Genomic DNA, 25454 nt, shown 5'->3' on the forward strand with positions numbered 1-25454 from the left:
GCATTGAACTAACATAACATTATGGTTGTAAAACAAACACTGAATTTAAAAATCTCAGGGACACACCACATCCCTGCGTGTAGTTATTGACATGAACTAGACTAGAATTTCATCTGTGCAGACGCTCTCAGAGGGAACCACTCTCTGAAGGCTGGAGTCCGCGCCATGGCACTACAGGTGAGAGAGATGTATCTCATGATTGCTCTGGAATGGCCCAAAGAACTAAGAAGTAAGCTTTCGCGAGGGAAGTAATAGGGCAAGGGATTATCTGTTGAGCACATACAGTGCTTAATGCTAGGAATTTTACACGTGTTCTGAATACAAAGCCCTATGAGATTTTACCTATATTTTACAGATGAGTCGAAGCAAACACAGAGTAATTGGCCAATGTCACAGACTTGCCAGGGAGAAACTGGAAAAGAAAGCTTGTGTCTCTCACTGTGGAGTCTACATGCTTTATGAATAGTCTATGGGGTTCATACTGAAGTGAGATTTTGTTATTATTTTCACTGCTCTTCACTCGTCACTATTTGAAATATATGTATTGCACGCTTAGCAAAAACTAAGCGGTGGCTTTGTGGCTGGGGAATTTTTTTTTAAATGTTTTATTTATTTCTAGGAGAGAGAGAGAGAGAGAGAGAGACAGCGTGAGCAGGGAAGGGTCAGAGAGAGAGGGAGTCACAGACTGAAACAGGCTCCAGGCTCCGANTCTAGGAGAGAGAGAGAGAGAGAGAGAGACAGCGTGAGCAGGGAAGGGTCAGAGAGAGAGGGAGTCACAGACTGAAACAGGCTCCAGGCTCCGAGCTGGCAGTCAGCACAGAGCCCGACGCGGGGCTCGAATCCACGAACCGCGAGATCACGACCTAAGCGAAAGTCGGACGCTTAACCGACTAAGCCGCCCAGGCGCCCCGTGCCTGGGGAATTTAAAATGCTTAAGTCCGTGTCTCTCTCCTTGAAAGTCTGGAGAAAAGGGAACCTCTATAAATAAGTATGCTACAAACAATGTGATCAGACCTGTAAGACGTATGCACAATGCTATAAATGCAAAAGAAATAGGAAAGGATTGATTCTGCCGTACAGTAGGAGATGGAGCGGTAATACGATACATGAGCTAGACCTTGACGAATATACATATATTTCTCTGTAGCAAAGGGTACAGCTCTTCTAGCTAATGGGAGCATTCTGCTTTGCAAAATCACATAAGGGTCTCCAGTTTTCATAGAACAAATAGAGAAAGTTGTTATGAAAGGACTAGACCCAGAATTCCCATAGGGGAATTCTATAACTCCAAAGATCATATATTCCTAATGCTACTTAAATTATTCCTGAGTAGAGAAAAAAAAAAAAAAGAAAAGCCACAGATATTTTTATGAAACGAGAATTACCTCTCGTACATCTAAACCTCATACAGACAATAAAAGAAATAAACTACAGCTCAATATTACTTATGAAAATAAAAGTGAAAAGCAAAATAACATACATTAAGATCAAATAAGTTTATTATGAAAATGTGAGAGTGGTTCAATATTGGATAATCTACTAACATAATTTATCTTGTTTATAAATCTAAGTAGGAAATTGTAGAATCATCTTCATAGATGCTGAAATGACCTTTGACAAAAGTTAACAACCATTCCTGATTCAAACATTGAACAAAATAGGAACTGATTATTTCTTCTTTAGTGATAATATATATCTATAACAACATACACACAAACACAAATATTGCAATCCTAAAGCCAGTATATGTCTTTAAAATTTTTCTTAACATTTATCCAGTTTTGAGAGACAGAGACAGAGCATGAGTGGAAGACGGGCAGAGAGAGAAAGGGAGACACAGAATCCAAAGCAAGCCCTAATTCATGGACCATAACATCATGACCTGAGCTGACATTGAACGCTTAACTGACTGAGCCACCCAGGTGCACCAACCCAGTATATTTCTTGATGGAGAATGCTAGAAGCATTCACAATAAGGCCATGAACAAAGCAAGGATACTCACTAACTCCACTATTATTTGAAAATAAATTAGAGGTACTAGACAATGCAATGAGACTACAATAAATAATGGAGCTGTAAGAATTGGAGTAGAAGTGAAACTATATTTACAGGTGATATTATAGTGCATTTGAGCAATCCAAGAGAATCAATAAAAACACTGACATAATTTTAGAATAAGACTCTGTAAAGTGATAGAATGTTAAGTTAAAAACAAAACCCAGAAATCTTTATGTATATAAACAATAGCCAGTTAGATGATATCACAAGATAAATCTTTGGTTACATTAGTAGCAAAAGCAGGATTATTTTAAAACTTAACAGGGGGCAGTTGGGTTGTTCAGTTGGTCAAGCATCTGATGTCAGCTCAGGTCATGATCTCACAGTTTGTGTCAGGCTTGGTGCTGACAGGTCAAAGCCTGGAGCCTGCTTCAGATACTGTGTCTCCCCCTCTCTCTGCCCTTCCCCCATTCACATTCTGCTTCTCGCTCTCTCTCTCAAAAATAAAATAAACATTAAATTATTTTAAAAAAGAATAAACAACAGGAAGTATGTAAAATATGAGGAAAAATTAAAATACTTTTAAAAGATACAAAAGTAAATTTGAATGAATTTGGAATTTTTTTGTTTTGTTTTTTGGTGAACAGGAGTAAACATTATAAAGCCATTACTTATTCCCATCTTAATCATAAATTTAATATTATCCCAATAAAAATAACATAAAGTTGTTTTATAGAGCTATTTAAGTAGATTTTGAAGTTTATTTGGAAATAAACATAAACATAAAACATAGTTATGAGACCTCTAATAAAGAACAATGAGGGGTGCCCATATTAAAACATACTATAAAGCTTCTATAATTAAAACAGTGTGATATTTATCTGTGAATAGATAGAAAGACAGGGAAATCTATGGAAGAGACTAGAAAGCTCACAAATAGACAAAAATGCATATAGAAATATAGTAATGAAAAAGGCACGTGTCTCACTGGCATGTCAGGTTGTGACAGAAAGCAAAGATGCACATAAAGAAAATGATGAGGATAAGTAAAAAAGTCAAAGGAGGTATAATGTAGGTGCTCAAATCGGTCAAATTTGGGACAATTTTAGCATCAACAAGAATCAAGAATCATGATTATTAATGTGCTATAACGCATGGAAAATAAAAAAATACTACAAGTTACCAAAAATAGATGAATAAATAATATATACATAAATTCAAGGTAAGAAGGGAGATCTCTATGAAAGAATGTGTACTAATATGTAGAAGAAAAACTAAAATGAGAAAATTACTATTTTCCCAAACCGATGTAAATAATTGATTCAGACAAAGTATAGCACTGGGTGCTAAAGCCAATTAAGTAAAAAGTTTTAGGGGAACAGAACATTCACATGATCTCAAGCGTCACTCCACAGATTACTTGTTAGATACAAAGGATATTACAAGGATAGAGACATCAGCAGGCATCATCTTTATCAAGTGATCAAACTGATGAGACAAAATGATATTATGTGTCTCCTCATGAGACACAATGGGAAGTACACAATATCACCTATGTAGTGTTCTTCCCCGAAGATTCTAGTCAGAAGGAAACCATCCGACCAATCTAGCGTATGGCACTGAAGAGGTATGACAACCAAATGTAATGCGAAAATTTGTTTATTCATTCATTCATTCATTTTTAAATGTTTATTTTGAGAGAGAGAGAGCATGAATGTACATGCATATGAAAGCAGGGGAGGGGCAGACATTGAGGTGGAGAGAGAGAGAGAGAGAGAGAGAGAGAGAGAGAATCCCAAGCAGACTCCATGCTCATCATGGAGCTGAACATGAGACTTGATCTTTTTTTTTTAATATTTATATTTGAGAGAGAGAGAGAACAAGAGCACACATGTGTACGAGTTGGGGAGGGGCAGAGAAAGAGAGACACAGAAATCTGAAGCAGGCTCCAGGCTCTGAGCTGTCAGCACAGAGCCTGACATGGGGCTCCAACTCATGAATCATGAGATCATGACCTGAGCTGAAGTCAGATGCTTAACCCAGATGCCCCATGAGACATGATCTTATGATCATGAGATCATAACCTGAGCTGAAATCAAGAATCAGACACTTAACCGACTGAGCCACCCAGGTGCCCCTGTCATGTGAAAGTTTAATTGATTCTAGGTTTTGAGGACAATTGGAGAAATTTGAATATGAATTCTGTATAAATAATATTGTGTATTCGTTAAAATTTCTTGGGTATGATAATAGTTTTGTAATTATATAGGAAATGTCTTTGCTCTTTTGAGAGTTCAGGGAAAAAAATACCTAAGTTCATTGACAATTTTGTTTTCATTTTCTGCCTTTGAGAAATGTTTTACAATTTTCACATTGCCTTTCCATGGTTTACCTGCTTGACTTTTTTTTTTTTTTTTGCAAAAGCTGTAGTTAATTTTAAGCAATTTAAAAGGCCAAAATATGAATATTAACATAAAAAGATCTATTTTGAAAATATGTATTTTATGTAAAATACAAAATACTCTGGTATAATGTAGTGTGAGATATGTGTGCATAGATTAAGCTTAATCTACTCTCCAGTAACTGTTGGTTAGCATCTGAGGTATCCTTCAGGAATCCAGCAATGAAAAGATTCTCAGGCAGTTGAAAAGCTGTTAGTGAAAAATATACCAGAGACTTTGTCAATGAGCATAAGGAAGAAGTTATAGGTTTTTGCTGATTAAATGAGTATTGACCAAAATAGGCAACGTTGAATAGACATCACTATTCCTGTGTGAATGAGATATCAGAATCTGGAAAGCTCAGCCACCTAAATACCATCACAAGAGCACCCAAGATCTAGATCCCATATTCGTGTGGTGTCCCTCACCTCACGACTCTACCTCCACCCGACCACACACTTCATGAAGAAATCTGTCAATTGATCCGGCCAAGATGGCGGATCCGGCCTTCAGTATATCATTATGAACTCCTCAGAGTAAACCTGGCAAACACAAAGTATTTGTCAAAGTGCTGAGAGACAGAGAGAGGGAACTTCCTAAGTTTTCAAAAACAGGTTGTATCAATATTTTGGTGTTTATCTGCAAATAAATTTTTGTATATTTCCCATGATGTTAAGAATGACTTGCTATGATTATAGCATACAATATAGAAACCTGGTCTTTTCTCTTTCATTAGAAATTTATAGAATACAGAAAAAGTAGAAGAAAATGCCATGATTTTAGCATCTAAAGACAAACACTCTTAAGACATTTATATTTCTTCTCAGATTTATAGTTTTTAAATACTGAATTAAGGATATGGGAGACAAATGGAAAGCAGCCACTTACTTCTAATCACTGGAAGATACAGGTGTTGACAAAAAGAATCTGACAGCTCTGGGTAGCAATTTAACTTAGATTTGTGAGAATAATGGATTGGGGGTGATTTTCACTTTTTTTGTACTTTGTGTTTTTATGTTTCCCAAAATTTCCTCAATGACTCTTAAGTTCACAATCAGATTTGTGTATATTCTTTTGTACAGAATACTTTGGGGACTGAATTAATGAGTGTGTATTATTTTAATAAGAGCTGGAATTTAGAAAATCAAAGAGGCAACTGGGGACCTAGTGTATTTTAGAACCTTCTGAACGTTAGAGATTGGAGAAGAAATAGTGGAGACATGAACTGACCAAAAACTGTTAACCAGTACACGAAAACGAGAGAATTTGTTTCATCCTCTCCCACCCATCCCCAGAACTACCCCCATCCTCATAACCTACGCTATCATATTAGTTTTAATAGAGACTGTATCTGAACTTGTTTTCTACATGTTTGTCTTACTAATAGTTTAAAAGCAGTGAATAAGTCAGAAGTCTTCTCTTTCTAAGAAGTATTCTGGGTACTGACCCTTACCTCAACCCTATTTGTGGGGTGCCTTTTACACAGGTCTCCATGCTTTATGTGAGGTGAAGTCTATCATTGGACATCTCTGGTGCTTTAGAGAGGTTCATTTGACTGAAAGACAGCCATCCACGGTCCAGTCAGCTGTCTATTAGCCCCTGATAATAGTGCTCTATCCACCCTGGAGACCATATATGAGGCAGTGATTGGTTTATCTAATCAGGTTTTCTTTTTGTATGTAAGAGAGTTCATTAATTGGAAGAAGAGTTGAAAGAAGAAACAAAGACATATCAGATAAAGAGCTAGTATCCAAAATCTATAAGGAACTCACCAAACTCCACACCCAAAAAACAAATATTCCAGTAAAGAAATGGGCAGAAAACATGAACAGACACTTCTCCAAAGAGGACATCCAGATGGCCAACAGACACATGAAACAATGCTCAGCGTCACTCATCATCAGGGAAATACAAATTAAAACCACACTGAGATACCACCTCACGCCAGTCAGAGTGGCAAAAAAGAACAAATCAGGAGACTATAGATGCTGGCGAGGATGTGGAGAAACGGGCACCCTCCTACACTGTTGGTGGGAATGTAAACTGCTGCAGCCACTCTGGAAAACAGTGTGGAGGTTCCTCAGGAAACTAACAATAGAACTCCCCTAATGACCCAGCAATAGCACTGCTAGGAATTTACCCAAGGGATACAGGAGCGCTGATGCATAGGGGCACGTGGACCCCAATGTTCATAGCAGCACTCTCAACAATAGCCAAAACATGGAAAGAGCTTAAGTGTCCATCAACTGATGGATGGATCAAGAAGATGTGGTTCATCTACATAATGGAATTCTACATGGCAATGAGAAAGAATGAAGTCTGGCCATTTGTAGCAACGTGGATGGAACTTGAGGGTGTTATGCTGAGCAAAATAGTCAGGCAGAGAAGGACAGATAGCGTATGTTTGCATGTATAGGTGGATCAGGAGAAACTTAATGGAGGACCATGGGGGAGAAAGGGAAAAATAGTCAGGGAGAGGGAGGGAGGCAAACCATGAGAGACTCTTGAATGCTGAGAAAAAAAAACTGAGGGCTGATGGCGGTGGGGGAGAGGGGAAGGGGGTGATGGGCATGGAGAAGGGTACTTGTGGGAATGAGCAGTGGATGTTATATGGAAACCAACTTGACAATAAACTATTTAAGGAAAAAAAAAAGGAAGAAGAAACAAAGAGTGAATCAGAGACCAGAAGAGGTTAGTCCTCACATGGAAGATTGTCGAAGTGTTGTTGGGTCTCCAGTGCCACCATGTACTGAGTTGTGGACCCTAAATGGTGGCTAAACAGCTAAACAGCTGCTGAGTCCATTTCCTTAATTGATTCCAACATTGTTTCAATATCATCATTAAGACGGTGAGCTTTTCTGTTCCCTTCAACTAGAGAAAGGGCCTAATGGACATACTGAAATTTGAGATATAATTTAGAGTACTAATCCTACAAATAATATTTTTATAGCTTGTAGCATCTGCCATAGCTATAGATATGATGACCAGGTTGATGGTTTCCTTAGTTCTTCTAAAGGGGCTAGGGATACTCTCTTCCCCCATAGGATTTTAAGTGCTAATAGTTAAACATGAAATAATCCTTCAAGATTAGAGATTCTTAACCTGGGATCCATGCATGGACTTCAGCAGTTCTGTGAAAGCCCTGAAACTGCACAAAATGCCTTATTTGTGAGCATATCTATTTTTCTGCATAGTCCATACTTGGCATTAGACATTCAACAAAATAATGAGCCCCTAAGGGTTAAAAACACCTTTGCTTTATATTACACATAAAAACATTACTCAGAGTAACTTGCCTGCAATCATACAAGCTGTGATAGCTAGAAACTAGGTCTCTCTCTTTCATTACAAATTTATAAAATACAGAAGAAAAGGGGGGAGAAATCACCAATGATTTCACCGTGTGAAGATAGACACCTTTATGACTTTTCTATTTTTTACCAGAATTTAGGTTCAAATCACCCTTTTGAAAACTGCATATTGATTTATTGCTTACTATTAGACTTGTACTAAATTGTACTCACACCAGCAATCTAGAACAATGTCTTTTATCTTCACCAAAACAAGTGAATATAAATGGTGTCTTACTGTTGTTTCAGTGTTCATTTCTTTATTATCCGTGAAGTAAAAGATCATATTTGTTCATTCCAGTTGGAAATCTATCTCTCATCCATCTTGCCCATTTTGCTCCGGAATCCAGTTTTCCCAGATGTCCATCCAATTCCCATTTAGACATTTTTACCTGAAGAAACTATAGGAGAAACCTACATTCTATTTATCACGTGGCCCTGTTTCTGTGTCCTCAGTAGATCATTGCATTACAATCATCTGAGAGGTTTGTTAAAATGCAGATACCTGGGCTCTGCCCAATATCTACAGAATCCTAATATCTAGATCCTAATGTCTAGTACCTATAATCCTAATATCTAATATCTAGACATGGAATATGAGGATTTTTCACTTTTCACACACGAGCACTTGGTATTTCTTAAGAATAATAAAATTTGAGAAGCACTTAAAGGGCATATGAAGGGTGTGGACCCTTCATTAATAGCCCAATATCATTGTGAATCCTGGGTTATCTCCTTTCTGAGGTAGTTTTTCCCTCATCATCAGAACTGCAAAGTTTACATTCTGACCTGGAGTTAATAAACTTGATATAATTACAAGTTTTCCATTGATCAGCTCTGTGCATATCACTTCATTTCTCCCAACCTCTGTTTCTTTGAAACACCACTGTTTCTTTCTTTCAAATAAACCTCTACTTATTTGAAAAGAAGTGAGTATAATCCTAGCTCAATGTTGGTGCTTATTTTGAAGTATGAGATAATCTAGACAAGTATACTTTAAACAGTCAGTGTGTATTGGATATATTTACTTGTTCTAATTGTTTAGCGTGTGATGGTTTTGTTTGACTCACTTCCTTTGTCATCCCAGGAAGTCTGAAATAGCTTTGGGCACAGTGTCAACACTCAGTAACTATCTGGTGATTGATTATTACCTTATTGTTCAGCAACGATTGCTTGTATGTGAGGTGGTGTTCCATGTGGTCTAGGCTCTGATCAGTCATAATGTATACTCCTTAACACAGGTGCATTCTGAAATCAGCCATGCTTCTCTCTATCCTAAAACTGTAATGAGTGAGTCAGCTCATATTCACTGAGAGCCCATGTGTGCCAGGAACCAGGCCGGCCACTGTGAATACCTTAGTGAACATAAAAGACATGTCCCAATCATACTGCAGATAAAATGGGGTATCACAGAACAGTAAGACCCCATCTCTTTTAGCCAATTGCTTGAAGAAATACCACAAAATATGTGGAAGTCATCCCTCTGGGAGTGGTATGAAATGATACAAGAAAAAATCAAAAGACAAATGAAGACAAAGGTAAAAGATAGCCATTGACTCCAGAAGAATGAAATGAATATGAACTTTTCCTTTTTGAATTACACCCAGAGTTAGGATGTGGAGGAGACCAAAAGTATCCTCCAGACTGAGAAGGCACTTTGAGACTGACAAACGAAGCAAGCCACTCCATACATTTACACAGTTTTATTCATGATAGCTTACTGAGAGTGGGGATCAGGTGGATAATGATCCAGGTGCTATGCAGCTATTCTCCACCAAGTCCAGACTTTAACCCACAGATTTTTATAGAGAAAAGGGTAGTTGTCCAAAGTGGGCAGATCCAACAAGTCTTCCTGTGTTCTGGCCAGAGCATACGTTAACCTCCAAGGGGCCTGGAACTCATAGGCCCAAGGGGGACTTATTGCATGGGCATGAACAAGATGCAGGACCCAAGATGGTGTCAGTATTGTCAGCCCTCCGACACCCAGTCAAACCAGTTTGGAAACTGGAAAGAAGGTTGAATGAGTTATGCAGCCGGAGCACTCAGTTTCCACTAAAGCTCTGAAATCTCAGAGACAACGGGCATATAGTAGTTCTGGTTTGGGGGATTCTGAAACCTCAAACGAAAAGAATTTTATACTTTCTTAGAAGGTGTAGTCGTTTCTTAATTTCAACTCATTAAAAAAGGTTTTGTTGTTTAGGGCAGTAGAAGGCAAGCTGGCATCACAATACTTTTCATCAAAAAAGATGACTATGAAGATCACTTTTAGCAGACGGTTTTTTTGAAAGCAACTTAAGTACTTACCATATCCTAAATTTGCACATTTTGCAGACTTGTGCAGATATATTCTACTCTCAAAATAGTTCTGCAATTATGCACAAATAAAACAACATGGGAGCTTTTTAATAAAGAAATTGCATTTATAATGATCTTGTATTTGCATATGATAAACCTCTAATCATTATAACACTGAGAAATAGTAACAATAATCTTTAACATCATCAAATATCTAGTCAAGTTCGAATAGCCAAATGTCATAGTTTTTTCACACTCTATTCGGTTCAGGATCCAAATATGTATTTTTAAAGAGTAATAAAATTTTTGGCAGTTGCTAAATTTCTAGACTTCTACAAATTCGGATCCTTATATATTGGATTTTCCTACAATGCAATAATAATTACATCATAATGAAGTTATATATTCAGTCATTTGTGTAGCATTATTAAATATCTTTCCTTTGTTATTTGAATACATTTTTTATTTTTCTATCTTTGCCACTAAATAAAAGAATGACTTTGGGACATTCATTTAACCTAGTCAAGAATCAGTTTTCACGTGGCTCAGTTGGTCAAGCATCCAACTCTTGATTTTGGCTCAGGTCATGATCTTGCGGTTTGTGAGATCAACTCCGCATCAGGCTCCATGCTGAGCATGGAGCCTGCTTGAGATTCTCTCTCTCCCCTTCTCTTTCTCGACCCCTCCCCCACTTGCATGCGTGCGCTCTCTCTCTCTCTTCCAAGATAAATAAACTTAAAAAAAAACAAAGAATCAGTTGCCATAAGTTTTAAAAGAAAGTGTTGAACTAGATTTGATAATTAAACATTCCTTTATCGAGGGCCTACCAAGCTGGAGGCCAGACAGCACAAGTCAAAGAAGATCTCTGACATCCAGCAGCTCTGAACCTGCCACATCCAGACCCCTTGAGCTGGGATAACACTAACCTCTCTTTTCCTCAGTTTCCAAATCTGTGAAATGGAAATGATAGTTACCCATACCCAGAAAGTTTTTTATGTGTGCACAATGGTAGGGTGTGGAGAAGGGTGGATAAAATGACAAAATATGGTTATACTGCTTGATACCTAGTAATTTCCCAATAAATAGTAAATATAGACTATCAACTGCTTGGGACAGGATGGAGGGGGTGATGCCAGAAGGAAAGGCAATGGCAATGGTCAGTAGCCATTAGCCACACTTAGCTACTGGGCACTTGAAAGGTGGCTAGTCCAAACTGAGATGTGTTGTAAGTGCGTGCTTTGGGTTTCTAAGACACAGCATGAACAGAAACCATAAATCACCTCATTAATAATTTTTAATCTTTAGTACATATTGAAATTATAGTATGTTGGATATTTTGGGTTAAAGAAAATATGTTATTAAAACAGCATTCCGTACACTCCTTAAGAACAGACAGTTCTTCTCTCTATATTATAGCCATCCGTTTACTGATCATTCTTGCCTGTAAGTCAGTGGTCCTCAAAGTGTGGTCATAGAAACAGAATGCCCAGGATCCCCTGGGAACTTGTCAGAAACACAGATTTCTGGGTCCCACCACTGCATCAGATACTCTGGAGCTGGAGCCCAGAAGTCTGTGTGTTGACAGGCCCTCAAGTTGAGTCTGATACTTATACATTTGAGAAACATTGCGAGACTGAGTTTTTATGCCTGGGACCACATCCAAGTCACCCTGCATTGCCACTCAGCCCAGTGACTATTTGTCAAATGGAAAAACGGATGAGTGAATCCTGATGACTGTGAGGCCGTCAGAGGATATCCAACCAGGGGAAGTCATGGCCTGATTGCCTTTTAGAAAGTTACTTTTGTGAGCTGTGCAGCAGAGTACAGATTATAGGAAGAAGTTACTAGAGACAACTGAATTTGCTTATAGGAAAATTATTATTTGAAAATCTAAATATATTATTCTGGTAGAGAGAAGGTAATTATTTTCAAAAATTACGCCTTGCTGGGGCGCCTGGGTGGCTTAGTCGGTTAAGCGTCCGACTTTCGCTTAGGTCATGATCTCTCGGTTCGTGGGTTCGAGCCCCGCGTCGGGCTCTGTGCTGACTGCCAGCTCAGAGCCTGGAGCCTGGTTCAGTCTGTGACTCCCTCTCTCTCTGACCCTCCCCTGCTCATTCTGTCTCTCTCTCTCTCTCTCCTAGAAATAAATGAAACATTAAAAAAAAATTTAAAAAAATTACGCCTTGCTTTTCAAAATATTTCTTTCAAAAGAATTTAAAATGTATAATTCTATTTATATGTAGTGTTTTGCAAATTTGGGGGGCAATAGACAGATCTATATGTAAAATTTGTCAGTAAATATGTTCTCCTGCAAATTATGATTTCACTCTTTAAAAGATAGTTCCAAATGTCTTACACATATTAGTATTTGCAGGTTTTCTGAATATGTATCACAATCCCCTATTTGGATTATAAAGGTCAAATTTTATAGGAAGTGAATAGATTAAAAAATTATTTAGGGGTGCCTGGGTGTTTCAGTCGGTTAAGGATCCGAGATCTGCTCTGGTCATTATCTCACGGTTCATGAGTTTGAGCCCTGAGTCGGGCTCTGTGCTGACAGCTAGCCCTGGAGCCTGCTTTGGATTCTGTGTCTCTCTCTTCCTCTGCTCCTTCTCCACTCATACTCTGCCTCTCTCTTTCTGTCTCTGTCTCTCCCTCTCCAAAAATAAACATTAAGAAATAAACTAAATAAATAAAAATTATTTAAATTTTAACATTAACATAGAAATAACAGTAGTTTTGTGTTTGACTGTATATTAGTACAGGGGCCATATATTATTTATTTTGGATTGAATCAAAATAAAGCAATCATCTAGAAACATTTCAACTAGAGGCTATTGATGCTCAAATGAAAAGAAAAACAAACTGATATTAACATAGAGAATAAAGAGTAACGCAAACCCAAAGACACATGACCCTTAAGAAAATTATAAGGCTGAGGAAGCATACGTGTTGTTCTCTACCATATCAACAGATTCTTACCTCAACGTTTGGGAAAGAATCCTACCGACTTAAATGTGGACACAGTATTTGGACTCTCCACTCAGGTAAAGCTTTCACACGTTCTCATAATCTCTAAATAATCTTCTCTCCAAATGAAGTCTTTTTACTACTTCCATATTGATTCTACCACTTGGAAGACACTGTTAGTTGCCTACATTGTAGCAGACCCCACTCCTCTTTTCCTTTCTTTGCTAGTCATTGCTAATAATTTTTATTTTCTTACAGTAGTAGATGCCAGTCCCCAGAAGCAAAGTCTCAGTGTTCTAAACCTACCATGGTAAACCCCTTTACTCTTTGCCTGTGATCATGCAGGAAGTGAGCACATGGCCCCTAAGTGGTGTCCAGTGAGACATAATGGGACATCCGATGGGAGTTTCTAGAAAATATTTTTATTCTCTAATAAAAGAAAGAGAGCTATGAGAAGAAGGCCTCATCCTTTTCATTATTCCCTTATAAAGGATTGTGTCAGCCTTCATGAAACCACCAGGCTGTGCCGGTCTTAAAGAGAGACTGAGGTGCTAAGGGTACAAACTTGCAGCTAGTAGGGAGTCCTAGAACTCTAATGCACAGTATAGAGAAAATAGACAACAATATTGTATTATAATCATCAAACTTGCTGACAGACTAGATCTTAAATGTTTCGAGCAAAAAATAAATGATAATTATGGGGCATGATAAAGTACTAGCCATCGCTGCAATGGCACTTACGGTACAATATGCAAGTGTATCAAATCCACATGTTGTCCACCTTAAGTTTACAAATGCATCAAATATATTTCAGTTAAGATTAACAAAATCCAAAAATAAATGAAGAAATAAAAGAATGGGGATAAGAGGGGATTAAGGGTCATGGGGGAGGGGAGATTAGGCAACAAGGAGTGGGAGATACTGAAGGCAAAAGGAGGAGGAGCATGATGGGCCGAAGGAGAAGAGACTAGGGCTATGGGGGGGGGGGGGCTACAGGGAAAGAGTAGGGGGCAGCTAGGCATGGCATGAGTGTGGGTGGGTTGGGGGCTTGAGAACCTGAAGGTGCTAGAACCCTTTACTACAGATTTCCCTATGGTTCTCTTAGGCCAGACAACTCACCCATTTTTAGGTAGTTGAAAGAAGTAAGTTCTTGGTAAACCTGTAAAGTTGGTCCAGTTAGTGAATTGGTAGTGGTGTGCTCAGTGCTAACTCCTCTCTTCTTGCCTCTAGGGGAGGTTTCCTCTGTACCCAGACCAGTAAAAGATTTGGTAGATTTGGTGAGTTGGTCATTCAGAGAAAGTGAATCATGTTCAAGTATTATAAGTGTTGACCAAACAAGAAGACTTTTAAAAAGATTCAAAAGGGGAAAGGATAAACTGGAGAATTTCCATGTGAAATGTTGACATTTTTATTATATTCACAAGAATATATTTCAAAAGATTAATAGGGAGCTTCAGACATCTTCAATTGTTTATTGGCTTTTTAAATGTTTATTCATGTGAACTGCCTATTTATATACTTTGTCCATTTTTCTCTTGGTTTGTCTTTTTCTTCATTTGTATGTGTTTATGTATTGTGGGTATCAATCCTTTGCTCATAATATATATTACAAATATTTTCTCCCATTTTATTTCTTGGCATTGAAGCCTTTAATTCATTTCAAGTTTATTTTGGTGTCTGGTGCAAGACTAGGATCTAATGGGATTTTTCTGTCTAGAAGTTAGACAATTTTCACAACACTGTTGAATAATCCATCTGGTCCCCATTAATCTGCAATGCTTCCTTCGTAAGTCTCATATGTGGTAGAGGCCATTTCAGAACCATCTATGGTGGCTTTGGTCAATTGCTCTGGAAATTCTTGTACACAGGTTCAATTATTCTTATGCTATTATGTACTTTTTCGTTCACACTTCTGAAATTTTCCTAGCTGTTCTCATATTTTGACTATAATGACAGCTGAGATTTAAAATCATTTTGTTAGGGGCTCCTGAGTGGCTCAGTCAACTAAGCCTCCGACTTCGTCTTAGGTCATGATCTCATGGCTTGTAAGTTCAAGCCCCTTGTGGGGGTCTGTGCTGACAGTTCAGAACCTCAAGCCTGCTTCAGATTCTGTGCCCCCCTGTCTCTCTGCCCCTCTCCCGCTCACACTCTGTCTCTTACTCTCTCTCTCAAAAATGAAGATTAAAAAATAAAAAAATAATAAAATCATTTTGTCAAATGAAACTATGCACGTTAGCATGGCATTTTATGGTAAAAGTATGTTATGGTAGATGGAAGGTGAGTGCTATGGGTTATTTTGTGCTGCATTAATCCTTGGGACAAATATGGATCATGCCAGACCTTCCAGTTTGAAAAACTTTCATTGTGGACTTTGAAGTCCTTCCCACCCCACAGGTCTCCAAGCAAAACAAAGGTAGCCAACACTATCTAGCAGTCATTCATCGTCTTTTGTTTGTCAGACTTGTTACCGACAACCGTGTGAAAAAGCCCAGGCTCTTGGAGCTCACGCCTATGTTCTCCGCAGGTTGTTTTGCAGAATCTCCTTATATGTGTCATTCTCTTCTATGCTGTGTACTACACGGTTCTGGGCATGTGCTGCATGATGCTCAAGTAAGTAGCGTGTTGCCTTCAAACAGAATTAAAAAGCTGAGATTGAATATGAAAGGAGTTTATATTTAATCCTTGACATGTCTTTATGGAATAGAGGATGCAACTTAAATATGGTATATTTTTGTGCCAGTCTTAAGCAAAAACAAGCAAATGTGCCATCTTCGAAAAGGATCAAAGCAAATGATCAAATGATTGGATAGATAGGGCCAGACAGGACTGTTCCCCGTTTTTCTTTGGAAGATGGTCATGGAAAGAAAATGAAGCTATTACTCCCTGGGCTGGGATTGAATCAGAGCAGATTTGAATTAGAAGGGAATTTGGAGATAATCTACATCAAATTTAAATATTTTTTGATATATACTGAAATATCTCTTGGACCCAAGTCAAGAGACCTAAATTCTGGCCCAGGTTCTTACTAACTTTCTGAAACATCTTAACTAATCCATAGAGATTCTCTTATTTTAATTGTCTTCATTTGTCAAATGAAAGTAACTGATCAAAAGAGGGTTATTATGAGGATAAAGTAAAACGTGTATTTTTAATGGTATTTCTATGTAAGTGGGAGGCAATTTTTTCAGGTAATTTTTTTAGTCTCACTGTGGTTTAATTTTGTCTCTACAAATTTAGGTTGCCAATACATTGGTTGCCTTGAAATACATTATGCAGATTTACAAATAATTTTCTAAGAAGCTGTTTATATAATTTAATTTTATTGTGCAAGCAAGGAGTTAGGACCCTTTGATTTCAATATGCAAATGAGTACCCAGAAATAATTATACCCGCTTTTGCAATGGGAATAATGTTATTCAGCACGCTTGCAGACAAACCCGCTGAAAGATCTGCTGCTCATACGGGGTCTCAGCTGCTGCTGGGACTGGAGACGGTGAGGCCAGGCCTTGAGCAGGCAAGAGCTGAGAATCTTTAGGGCTCTCTGAGCCTGATCTCAAGGATTTGTAGTTAGTGTGAGTCAGAGGAGAGGAATTTTAAGTTCTTGGGCCTTAAAGCTCTGGGAGGCAGCTAACTGATTGACCAGCTGGACACAGCTACAAACAGGCACAGTAGAGGGAGTATATTTATAGACTCCGATGTTACAATGGGAAGAGATCTCAGAGATTACCCTTTTCAATTTACAGCTGAGACACCAAAGCTCAGCTCCAAATGGAACTGACTTGCTCCCCGGATTCCCAGTTTCACAACACCATCAGGATTAGAACCTGGGTCTTGTTCGTGTCCATGCCTATGCTTTTGACACAGAATTAGGTTCTCCTCCCATATTTGATGTCAAAGACCTCCAAGATTACAGCAAAGACCTAAAATACAATGAAGTCCACTTGGTGGGCTAAGTGGACTTAATCGGACAAATAAGACAATGGGGATAGAAAGACTGTTTGGTTGCCATGCAGGCCAGTCAGCTTCTAAATGTTCCACAAGATGGTAAAGCTAATGAGTTATGTTGTAGGTGAAGAGTGATGTTCAAGGGCTTGATGTACAGAGCTGTGAGCTGCCTCCTCCAGGGTAAACTGTTTTCATTTGTAACATCTCAGGGTGTATGAGTTGGATGTCCTGGCACCATTTGATTTCAAAATGCACCCCTCGTGGCTCAACACAAATTATAAAGGTAATTGGTTTTCATTTCCAATCTTTTGTCAGTTAGTGAATGAAATGCCTCCAAAATCAAAATAGTTTTTGTTTCCTAAAAATTTATAAAATATCAGACCTTCCTCTCAGCCATCTGTATCTTATAACTGACTTCAGAAATTAATGTAGGAAAATGCCATCACCAAATTTAAAGGGGCAATTCCTAAAGGATGGAGTACTGGAGTAATTGAATAGAATTATTACATGAATTTATACTTGGTGATTTTGTAGGTAAATTTTTTGTGCATTGAATATTTTTCAAAGGAAATGAAGAATGATTTAGTATATTGATGTAAAAACGCTCATGAGATGTGACATGGAAAATGAAGACGACAGTCGTGTTTGTGTAGTGTGATTATTCATTTTTGTAGAACAGAGTAAAATACACGGTGTCAGTGGTAAGAAATCTGGAGAATTATGCAACAAACTGTTATCTCCCAGCTGGGATGACAGAGGACTTTCATTTTCTGCTTTGTACATTTCTGCTTAGTTTGATTTTTCTTCCCAAAATAAAAAAAAGGGGGGGGGGAGTGATTAAAGAGTATACTAAGGAAAAATTTATCTCTTAAAATAATCATTTTTGTTGAAAAAGTAATTATTAATTAATACCTGCTACACTCATAAGCCTTATGTATTTGTATTGAATATATGTCAAACATACTTGTTTGGGGGGCATTCAAGGTAAGTTTGTCCCATCTTTAGAAAAAGAAGATTTCAGTGTTATTTCCATTATAAAATAATACACATAATTAATGAAAGCTTATAAAATGCCTATAAATCGCAAGGAGAAAAACAGAAATTCAATCACAAACTTACGTTCAAAATATAATCATTCTTAACATTCTGTTAAATTTCTTCCTACTCTTTTTTTTAAGGGAACTGTGGATTTTTTAAGCATTGCAATTCTTTAGAAAACCACTGGACTTGTTTTTTTTAGGAACAAATATGCAAATATACAAATATACAAAAAAATTGCCTGAAGCGAAAGAAACCCGATTTTGAATATGACTTGTACAGGAAACTTGGTCAGTTAAAATTACTGAATTCAAATGGAAAAGCTTGAGAACAACTTCCTCAAATGGATAAATTTGTTGGGTGCCATTACTGATTGAACTTTAGACAGACAAGAATAAGTTAGGAAAAAGAGGCTTTCATTCTAATGAGACACAAGAAGTCTAACATTCTATTTTAACTTTCTCTTTATGCACTTCCCTATTGAACGTAGAATTTACTTATTTTCTATCAAAACTGTCCACAGTTAATAAGGAAATAGTCACAGTAAAGAGTTAACTAAGGGCTGTGTATGTGTTTTGGAGACGGGATTTAAAACTCAACTGTTACTATTTAATTCTTGCCTTTGGGTCAGTCAATGAGAGATAGGAATGACACAGCTTATTGGAAAAGCTGTGTTTTTACATAGCAGAGATTAGTGAAGATTCCCAGGATGCCAGCCACAGTTTATACCACTCTTTCCCTTCACAAAACACTAACATTTGTACAAAGATATCAATACAACCTTAGCCTATTAGATCTTTGATTTGGGGCTTGGGGAGATAACTGCCATAACTCTTCAAAGTTGCTACTTTGAGAATTTAGACTAATCTCGGAGATAAAGTGTAAGAGTAATCTCAGAGCCCTGGGCATGTATCTGGGGTCAAGTTTCTTGTCTGTTTCAATGATTTTGTCACCCAGGAGAGTCGGTTTAGCAAGGACACTGAAAAGTTTAAGTCTAGTTAAAACATTTTGATTACTAATAGCTTTCCTTTGCATAGCAGAGAATAGGTTACAAATTGCTTTCGTTTTACATTAAAACCCTCCCAACATTTTTTTTTTTTTTGAAGTAGATAAGATAGCACTCCATTTCCCAATTATAAAGACTGACCCAGAGGTTAAAATTGTGCTCGAGGTTTTATAACTCCTAGGCTATGAGGCAAGACTGTAACATTGGTATCCTGACTTTAAATTATGTACCGCTTCTTTTAGATCATGCTTTCTTTCATTTCATAAACAAAGTGTAAGCCTTTTTTTATCAATAGATGCAAATATAGCTTGTTCAAAACTAAAATCAATGTCTCCAAGCAGCTGCAAGTTAACCTATAAAATCTGGAAGTGCTGATAAAGGCAGCATCTCTATTTCCCTATAATAATCTGGAGGCTCTGTGAGCCACTGATAGAGACAGCTGTGGACATGTGGTGGAAAGACATGGTGTCACTATGACACAGCAATGCAGTTCCTTCCACAGCCTTGGTTTTAGGGAATAGGACATGCGGAGCTCAAGTTCATTCCCATCTGAAACAAAAGGAGCTGATATGAATTCTCCATTCAGCATTTGAAACCTGCTAAGTTACATTAAATGATATCGCAGAGGAATAATGGAAGGCCTTTAAAAAGGATGACACTTGGAACTTTCTTACTTGGTTAGTGTCTTGCTCACCCATGAAACAATCACTGGCTGGCTGGTTAATAAGTGACTTCTGCAAAGTAGGATATCATGTGATTATTTAACCCCTTGTTTTCAAAAATGAAGAGTTTGCCTGGCCAGCTTCATTGATTCCTGAATTAGAAGAATTTACTAACCGTTTGCTGTGTTTTGTTTTGTCTTGTTCTGTTTTCAAAAAAGAAAGGTAATTTTTATGGAAAGTGATACCATCTCAAAGGGACCTTGATGTGGGTCACGTGTATTTGTCACATACATTTGATGGATCTCTCCTTTGAAACCCCTCCAGGTTTAAAGATCCATACCAAAGACAAAAGGCAAAGGTTGACCCTTCACATATTCAGGGCTCTTAGAGATTTGTGGTACTGACCTATAAATAACGAGCTCTTTATACGTGTTCAGGGAAAGCACTCCGAGACAATTGACTGGATTTAGAAGGGTGCCTCCATCCACATGAGCCATTTATGAGGCTTCCTTTCATCCATGGTTATCAGTTATGTGTCCCAGATGACTATCTGAATGTGTCATTTTATTATAAAGACACAAAGGAACTCATTTCCAAGTTAGGCAATGATTGGCACCAAAGAAACATTATAAGTCAATGAACTCTTACATTTCTTTTTCTTCATTTCCTAAAACTGAGAACTGAATTTCTCATTGGTTTTTAATATATCTTCAACTAGATTTGCAATCCAATTGTAGATCAGCAGGTATTGATTCCATTGTAACCTTTATTGTATTTTACCTTTTAACATGGTAAGCACAAAGAAGTATAAATTAGATACTGTTATTTTTCTGTTAAGTCTGAGGATTACTAAGAGATAAAATATGTTAACAAGTTCTTATCCAAATTTGAGGATTGTTATGAGATGGGATATTTTAAAAGTCCTTGCCAAAGGACTCCACAGAGTAAGTTGCAATGGTCCTGTTACTAATTGTGTTTCTGAGTTGTTAGTTTCTCTAGTTGCAAATAATTATGTTCTGCATTCCATTTGCAATCCTTTTAATCTCGACACAGGTCACCTACCTGGTGTGTGGATTGCTTTTTGTTCTGGTTGTAGAAGAATGGGTCTGGGATTATGCTGTTTCAGTAACTATCCCTCATGTTGTCATCACTTCAACTGGTAAGCAAGATACAACAAAGGAAACAAAGTATATCAAGTCTGATGTTGTACTTAAATTGATTCATACGAGCAGAACTTTGTTATATGTATATTGTCCTCTGATGGCTAAATAATAAAAACTGGTGATAGTTCTTCACTCCCCCATCCTTCGCCTCCCCCACCAAGTCCTTCTATCATTTCCTGGGAGAGATTTTGATTGGCTACATCTTCCAGTTCAAAATGGTACTGAAATGTAGATGGACGTGTCCTCTTCTCCTCTCATGTTCAACTTGCCATCAGCTTGTACAGACTTTGCCTCTGTTTGGAATACTTTTCCTCCAACCCCCTACCCCTGAGGCAGAAATTGACCAAAACCTGCAGTCTGGGACCTGAGGAAACCCATACTGGCAGGCTTACAAACATCCCAACAATAGTTCATTTACCAAGAATACTAGGTTCTTAAACTAAGGGGTTTTATTTCTACCTGTGATCTTTGGAGTCAAAAGAAAATGGCTTCAAATTCCAATTCTACCTTTTTAAGAAGTGTATGGTCTTAAGGGAAGTCACAACAACCTTCACATTAGTTGCCTCCTCTGTGGTTATGGGGGAGACCCAGTGACATGTCAATGAGAATGAGAAGAGTCTGACTAGTGTCTAAGCATGTTTTTATTTAGTAAATGACAGTTCAAGCATTCTTTCCTCCATCCATTCAAAATGTCCTCTTCTATTGTAACTTTTCTCCCTTCCTGTCTTCCATTAAAAAAAAAAAATACAAGTTGAAGTGTGGGTGGTAATCAACCACAAGTTATAATTCAAAGTTATTATTATTTATTAGCAACTTAAGTCACTCTTATATTTTCAGTGTTGTGGTCTATTAATGGTTTAATCAGCCTCCAACTTAAACAATTTCCAAATGAATTGCTACACCCCAGCATCACTACTATTAGAGAATGCTAGTGTATCAATATCCTACTCTCCAGGCACACACCCTCCGTTAGTAACTTTTGGAACCCCTAAACCGCATAACTCAAATTCTCTGTCTTACTTTGAGGCTTAAGTTCACATGGAAGACAGTCATAGTATATTGCCAAAAGGGCTCTGGAGCATAGGGTGACTCAGTCTTCAAGGGTGCGGTAGGCAATAGGTTCTGGATCCAGAAAAGTTACAAGTTAATTGTCTAACACATGGCACAAAGAAAGTGCTTAACATCATGCATTGCTGAATAGAATTGAGCTCAGAGCAAAGAGGCTCAGAACTCCAAAGTAAGTCAGGCTTTAAGGATTCAGGGTGGTCTTAGGATCATTTCTGTTGCATAACACTCAGAACAACTCATAATCAAATCAACACTCAATCAATTCATAACATCATTCCTAGAAGAGGAGTTTCAGGTATCTGATTTCACAGATGACTTTTTAGACTATGAATTAAATACAGCTTTGGGGATACCCAATTTCATGAATGGGGATAAAGTTTCTCTTTGCTATGTGGATATGATCTGACCAAACAGAAGTATTTCTTAGTGAGCAAAAAAATAAATAAAATAACATATTTTAAAAATGAACATCTTTTTTTTTTCTTTTGCAGTTATGTCGGAATTCCCCTTGACATCCCATTGGTGGGCAGCATTAGGTATATACATGTGAAACCATATATATTACACACACATGTGTATGTATTATGAGCAACATGAATATTTGTATATACAGTGGGGGCATCAAAATATTTTCTTGAGTGGGTCAAGTAATTGGACCAGAAGACTGCTCAAAGTCTCCATCATTCTAAAATTACATGGAATAAAACACTGGGTATATATTTGTGACATATTCTTTTGATTCTCTTTCAACATGAACGACGTGCATAGAAATGTGATTTCATTTCATCTATTTTTTTTCTTCCCACTAATCGAACAACTGAATTCATCAATTACGTATCGAGTAAGAAAATTAATCAATTTACAGTGGACTCTTCTAAAGCTTTTTCTTTAGCTGAAACCATGTATGGACCGCAGAGATTTTTACATTTCCACTTTTCAGTAAATTTGGCAATAGTTTTACCTAAGTATCTTCATGCTTAGTAATTAGAAATAGAAATGCAGCATTTTACCACATTGTTTTCCCCAAAGCCAAGTTATCTGTTTATAGTATCAGTATTATTTATAGTACTCATTAGCTCCCTTCACTAGAGTTTAATTTTCCACTTCCCTTACATCTCCATAAGCCTTAGTGTGTACTCTTCTCTAATATTGTTCCCTTACATACAGAACACACATGTAGAAAGTAATGATATCTTATTTTGCATGAAGCTTTCAAAAATGCACATTTTTAATAAGTCAGAAAGAAGATCCTGAGAGACATGCTATAATTAGAAATGCTCTTGTCTCTCCATGAAAAACAAGTACTTATCTTCCGGATTTTATTTACAATGCCATAAATTTACTAAAGCCCTGGGCAATTCTGTCACACAGCAAATGCCACCTTGATGACCAGGAAAATCTGTTGGCGAACTGGAATGGCCAATAGAATTTGCTAAAATAGCTGGGTCACTATTTCAGTTTTAAGAATGAGGGTTCGCTTACTCAGAGAATGGTTGCCAAATGATGTTTGAGGTAAGCTTCTTTTGTTTTCTTTGAGTTAAAAAAATTAGATATCAGTGAAATGTGGCTACACAGCTTGGAAATTCTATCTCATGGTCTCACACTAGATGTGTGTCTATGTGAGGAAGTTGTCCAGTCCTGCAGAGCCTCAGATCCCCTTCCCTCTGGGAACTTTATCTTTCATGAGAATTATGTTATTACTGCCATACAAAGAATCATAGATTTATGGAAGTCCTGCTAGGCTGTATTAATATTTTTAAAAAACCAAAAATCCAAGAATCATTGGGCCAATGAAATTAGAGCTAAAGGCATTTTCATATAACCAAATAGCTCAGGTAGGTAGACTTCTGTTTTCAAAATCTTTTCTATACTAAAAAATATTTTCCAAGTTAGAAGAGAGCATATCTCCCTTTTATAATTAGAGAGAAAATACCTTGTAAAATTTTTTTAAATAGCAACAAAACAAATAAATGGCAGGTCTGAAGAGCTAAAAGAATTGAGAGTTGTAAAATCCTTGGCATGTGCTTTGACTTCATTGCCTTTGAATTTCTGAGTTTTAAGAGCTCCTTACTATTAATTTGACAGAACCACGCATCTATTCCCTGAAGGAAGTTTTGAATTTCAACAATTTATCAGTGCAGAATATATACCTACTCTCTCTTAGCTGAATCTATAAACTACCCTATTTCAAATGCTATGTCAGTTTCAGGAACATTATTTCAGTCATGACAATTGTTCTTATTCATAATCTCACCAATGAATTATTCATTATTGGTAGTTAACCAAAACTTCCCTTTCATTACTTGCAGGATCCGGCTTAGTTTCAATGATAGGTGGAGGCCAGGCTTTCGCTTACTGTTTGTTCAAAGACAACTTTATCTATCCAGATCTGGACGAGTTTTAACAAAACAGCTGAATTAATTTGCCTCAGACTTTCTATATTATTACATACATTGTGTCAGAGCTAAATTGTATTTTTTTTTTTGCTCACACTTGTATTCAAGGTTGAGTTTATGCTAGATACTTTATAACTATAAAAAGAAAAAGAGAAGTTAATGGAGAGCAGAAGAATCCTAGCAAGGCATTCATGAGCAAAATGTTGCAAAGTTATAAAATACAGTGTTTACCAAAGTGTGTTCCATAGAAAATGAGTTCTAAAATATGTTAATAGTGACTTGCAAGGAGGAAGAAGTTGCATGTTTAAGTATATTTGTAGAATCTTGGGTTTATGTGAAACAGATGTTTATTTTAGGACTTCTCAGAATCTTTAACATACTATTGAGAACAAGCCATGACTAAGTAGTAGTATACATTATGCACTGTTTCTCAGACATATTTGACTAGGGACACACTTTATTTATTTTTGAGAGAGAGAGACAAAGCACAAGTGGGGGAGGGAGGGAAGAGAGAGGGAGACACAGAATCCCAAGCAGGTTCCAGGCTCTGAGCTGTCAGCACAGAGCGTGACGTGGGGCTCGAACCCAGGAACTGTTAAATCATGACCTGAGCCAAAGTTGGATGCTTAACTGACTGAGTCACCCAGGCACCCTGGGGACACACTTTAGAAAATGCTGATGTATCTATCATGGGGAAAGTATAACATAGAAGAGAGTGAAGTTAAAACTACTACAAATCCCTATAAGCAGAATTAAATTCTATTACTGTCCCGCAGTATTTGTTTCTGTGATACAGAATTTCTTGTAAAATTATTGCCTTTAAAAAAATATCAGTGTCTATTTCTTTCCTTAGACTATGTTAGAAGAACATGGTGGTTCTCAAAATTTTGTATGCACTTGAATCACCCAGAAATCTTGTCACAATGCAGATTTTGGTTTAGAAGGGCTGTGATGGAGCCTAAAATTCTGTATTTCTAACAATTCAGAGAAAATGCCTATGCTGCTCATCCATGGACCAGTTTGAGTAACAAGGTACAAGTGGGTGGGACTAGGTATTTTTAGAGATTATATAGCTCTGTACTGCCAGCTGTATGTTTTTTAAATATCATTGGTATTCAGTG

The 25454-nt window shown here is 37.4% G+C and overlaps 1 protein-coding gene across 1 annotated transcript; it reads left to right on the top strand.

The window, feature by feature from the left end:
* The first annotated feature begins 165 nt into the window (after positions 1 to 165).
* TMEM244 (transmembrane protein 244) lies at positions 166 to 24341 on the top strand. The gene is made up of 6 exons (XM_039240405.1): positions 166 to 229; positions 15548 to 15665; positions 17210 to 17283; positions 20740 to 20865; positions 22429 to 22473; positions 24247 to 24341. The coding sequence occupies exons 1-6, from the start codon at positions 166 to 168 to the stop codon at positions 24339 to 24341; spliced, it is 522 nt and encodes a 173-aa protein (XP_039096336.1).
* The last annotated feature ends 1113 nt before the right edge of the window (positions 24342 to 25454 follow it).

This window comes from Hyaena hyaena, unplaced genomic scaffold (genome assembly GCF_003009895.1).
Source record: "Hyaena hyaena isolate Hyena2069 unplaced genomic scaffold, ASM300989v1 scaffold_178, whole genome shotgun sequence".
Classification (NCBI taxonomy): Eukaryota; Metazoa; Chordata; class Mammalia; order Carnivora; family Hyaenidae; genus Hyaena; species Hyaena hyaena.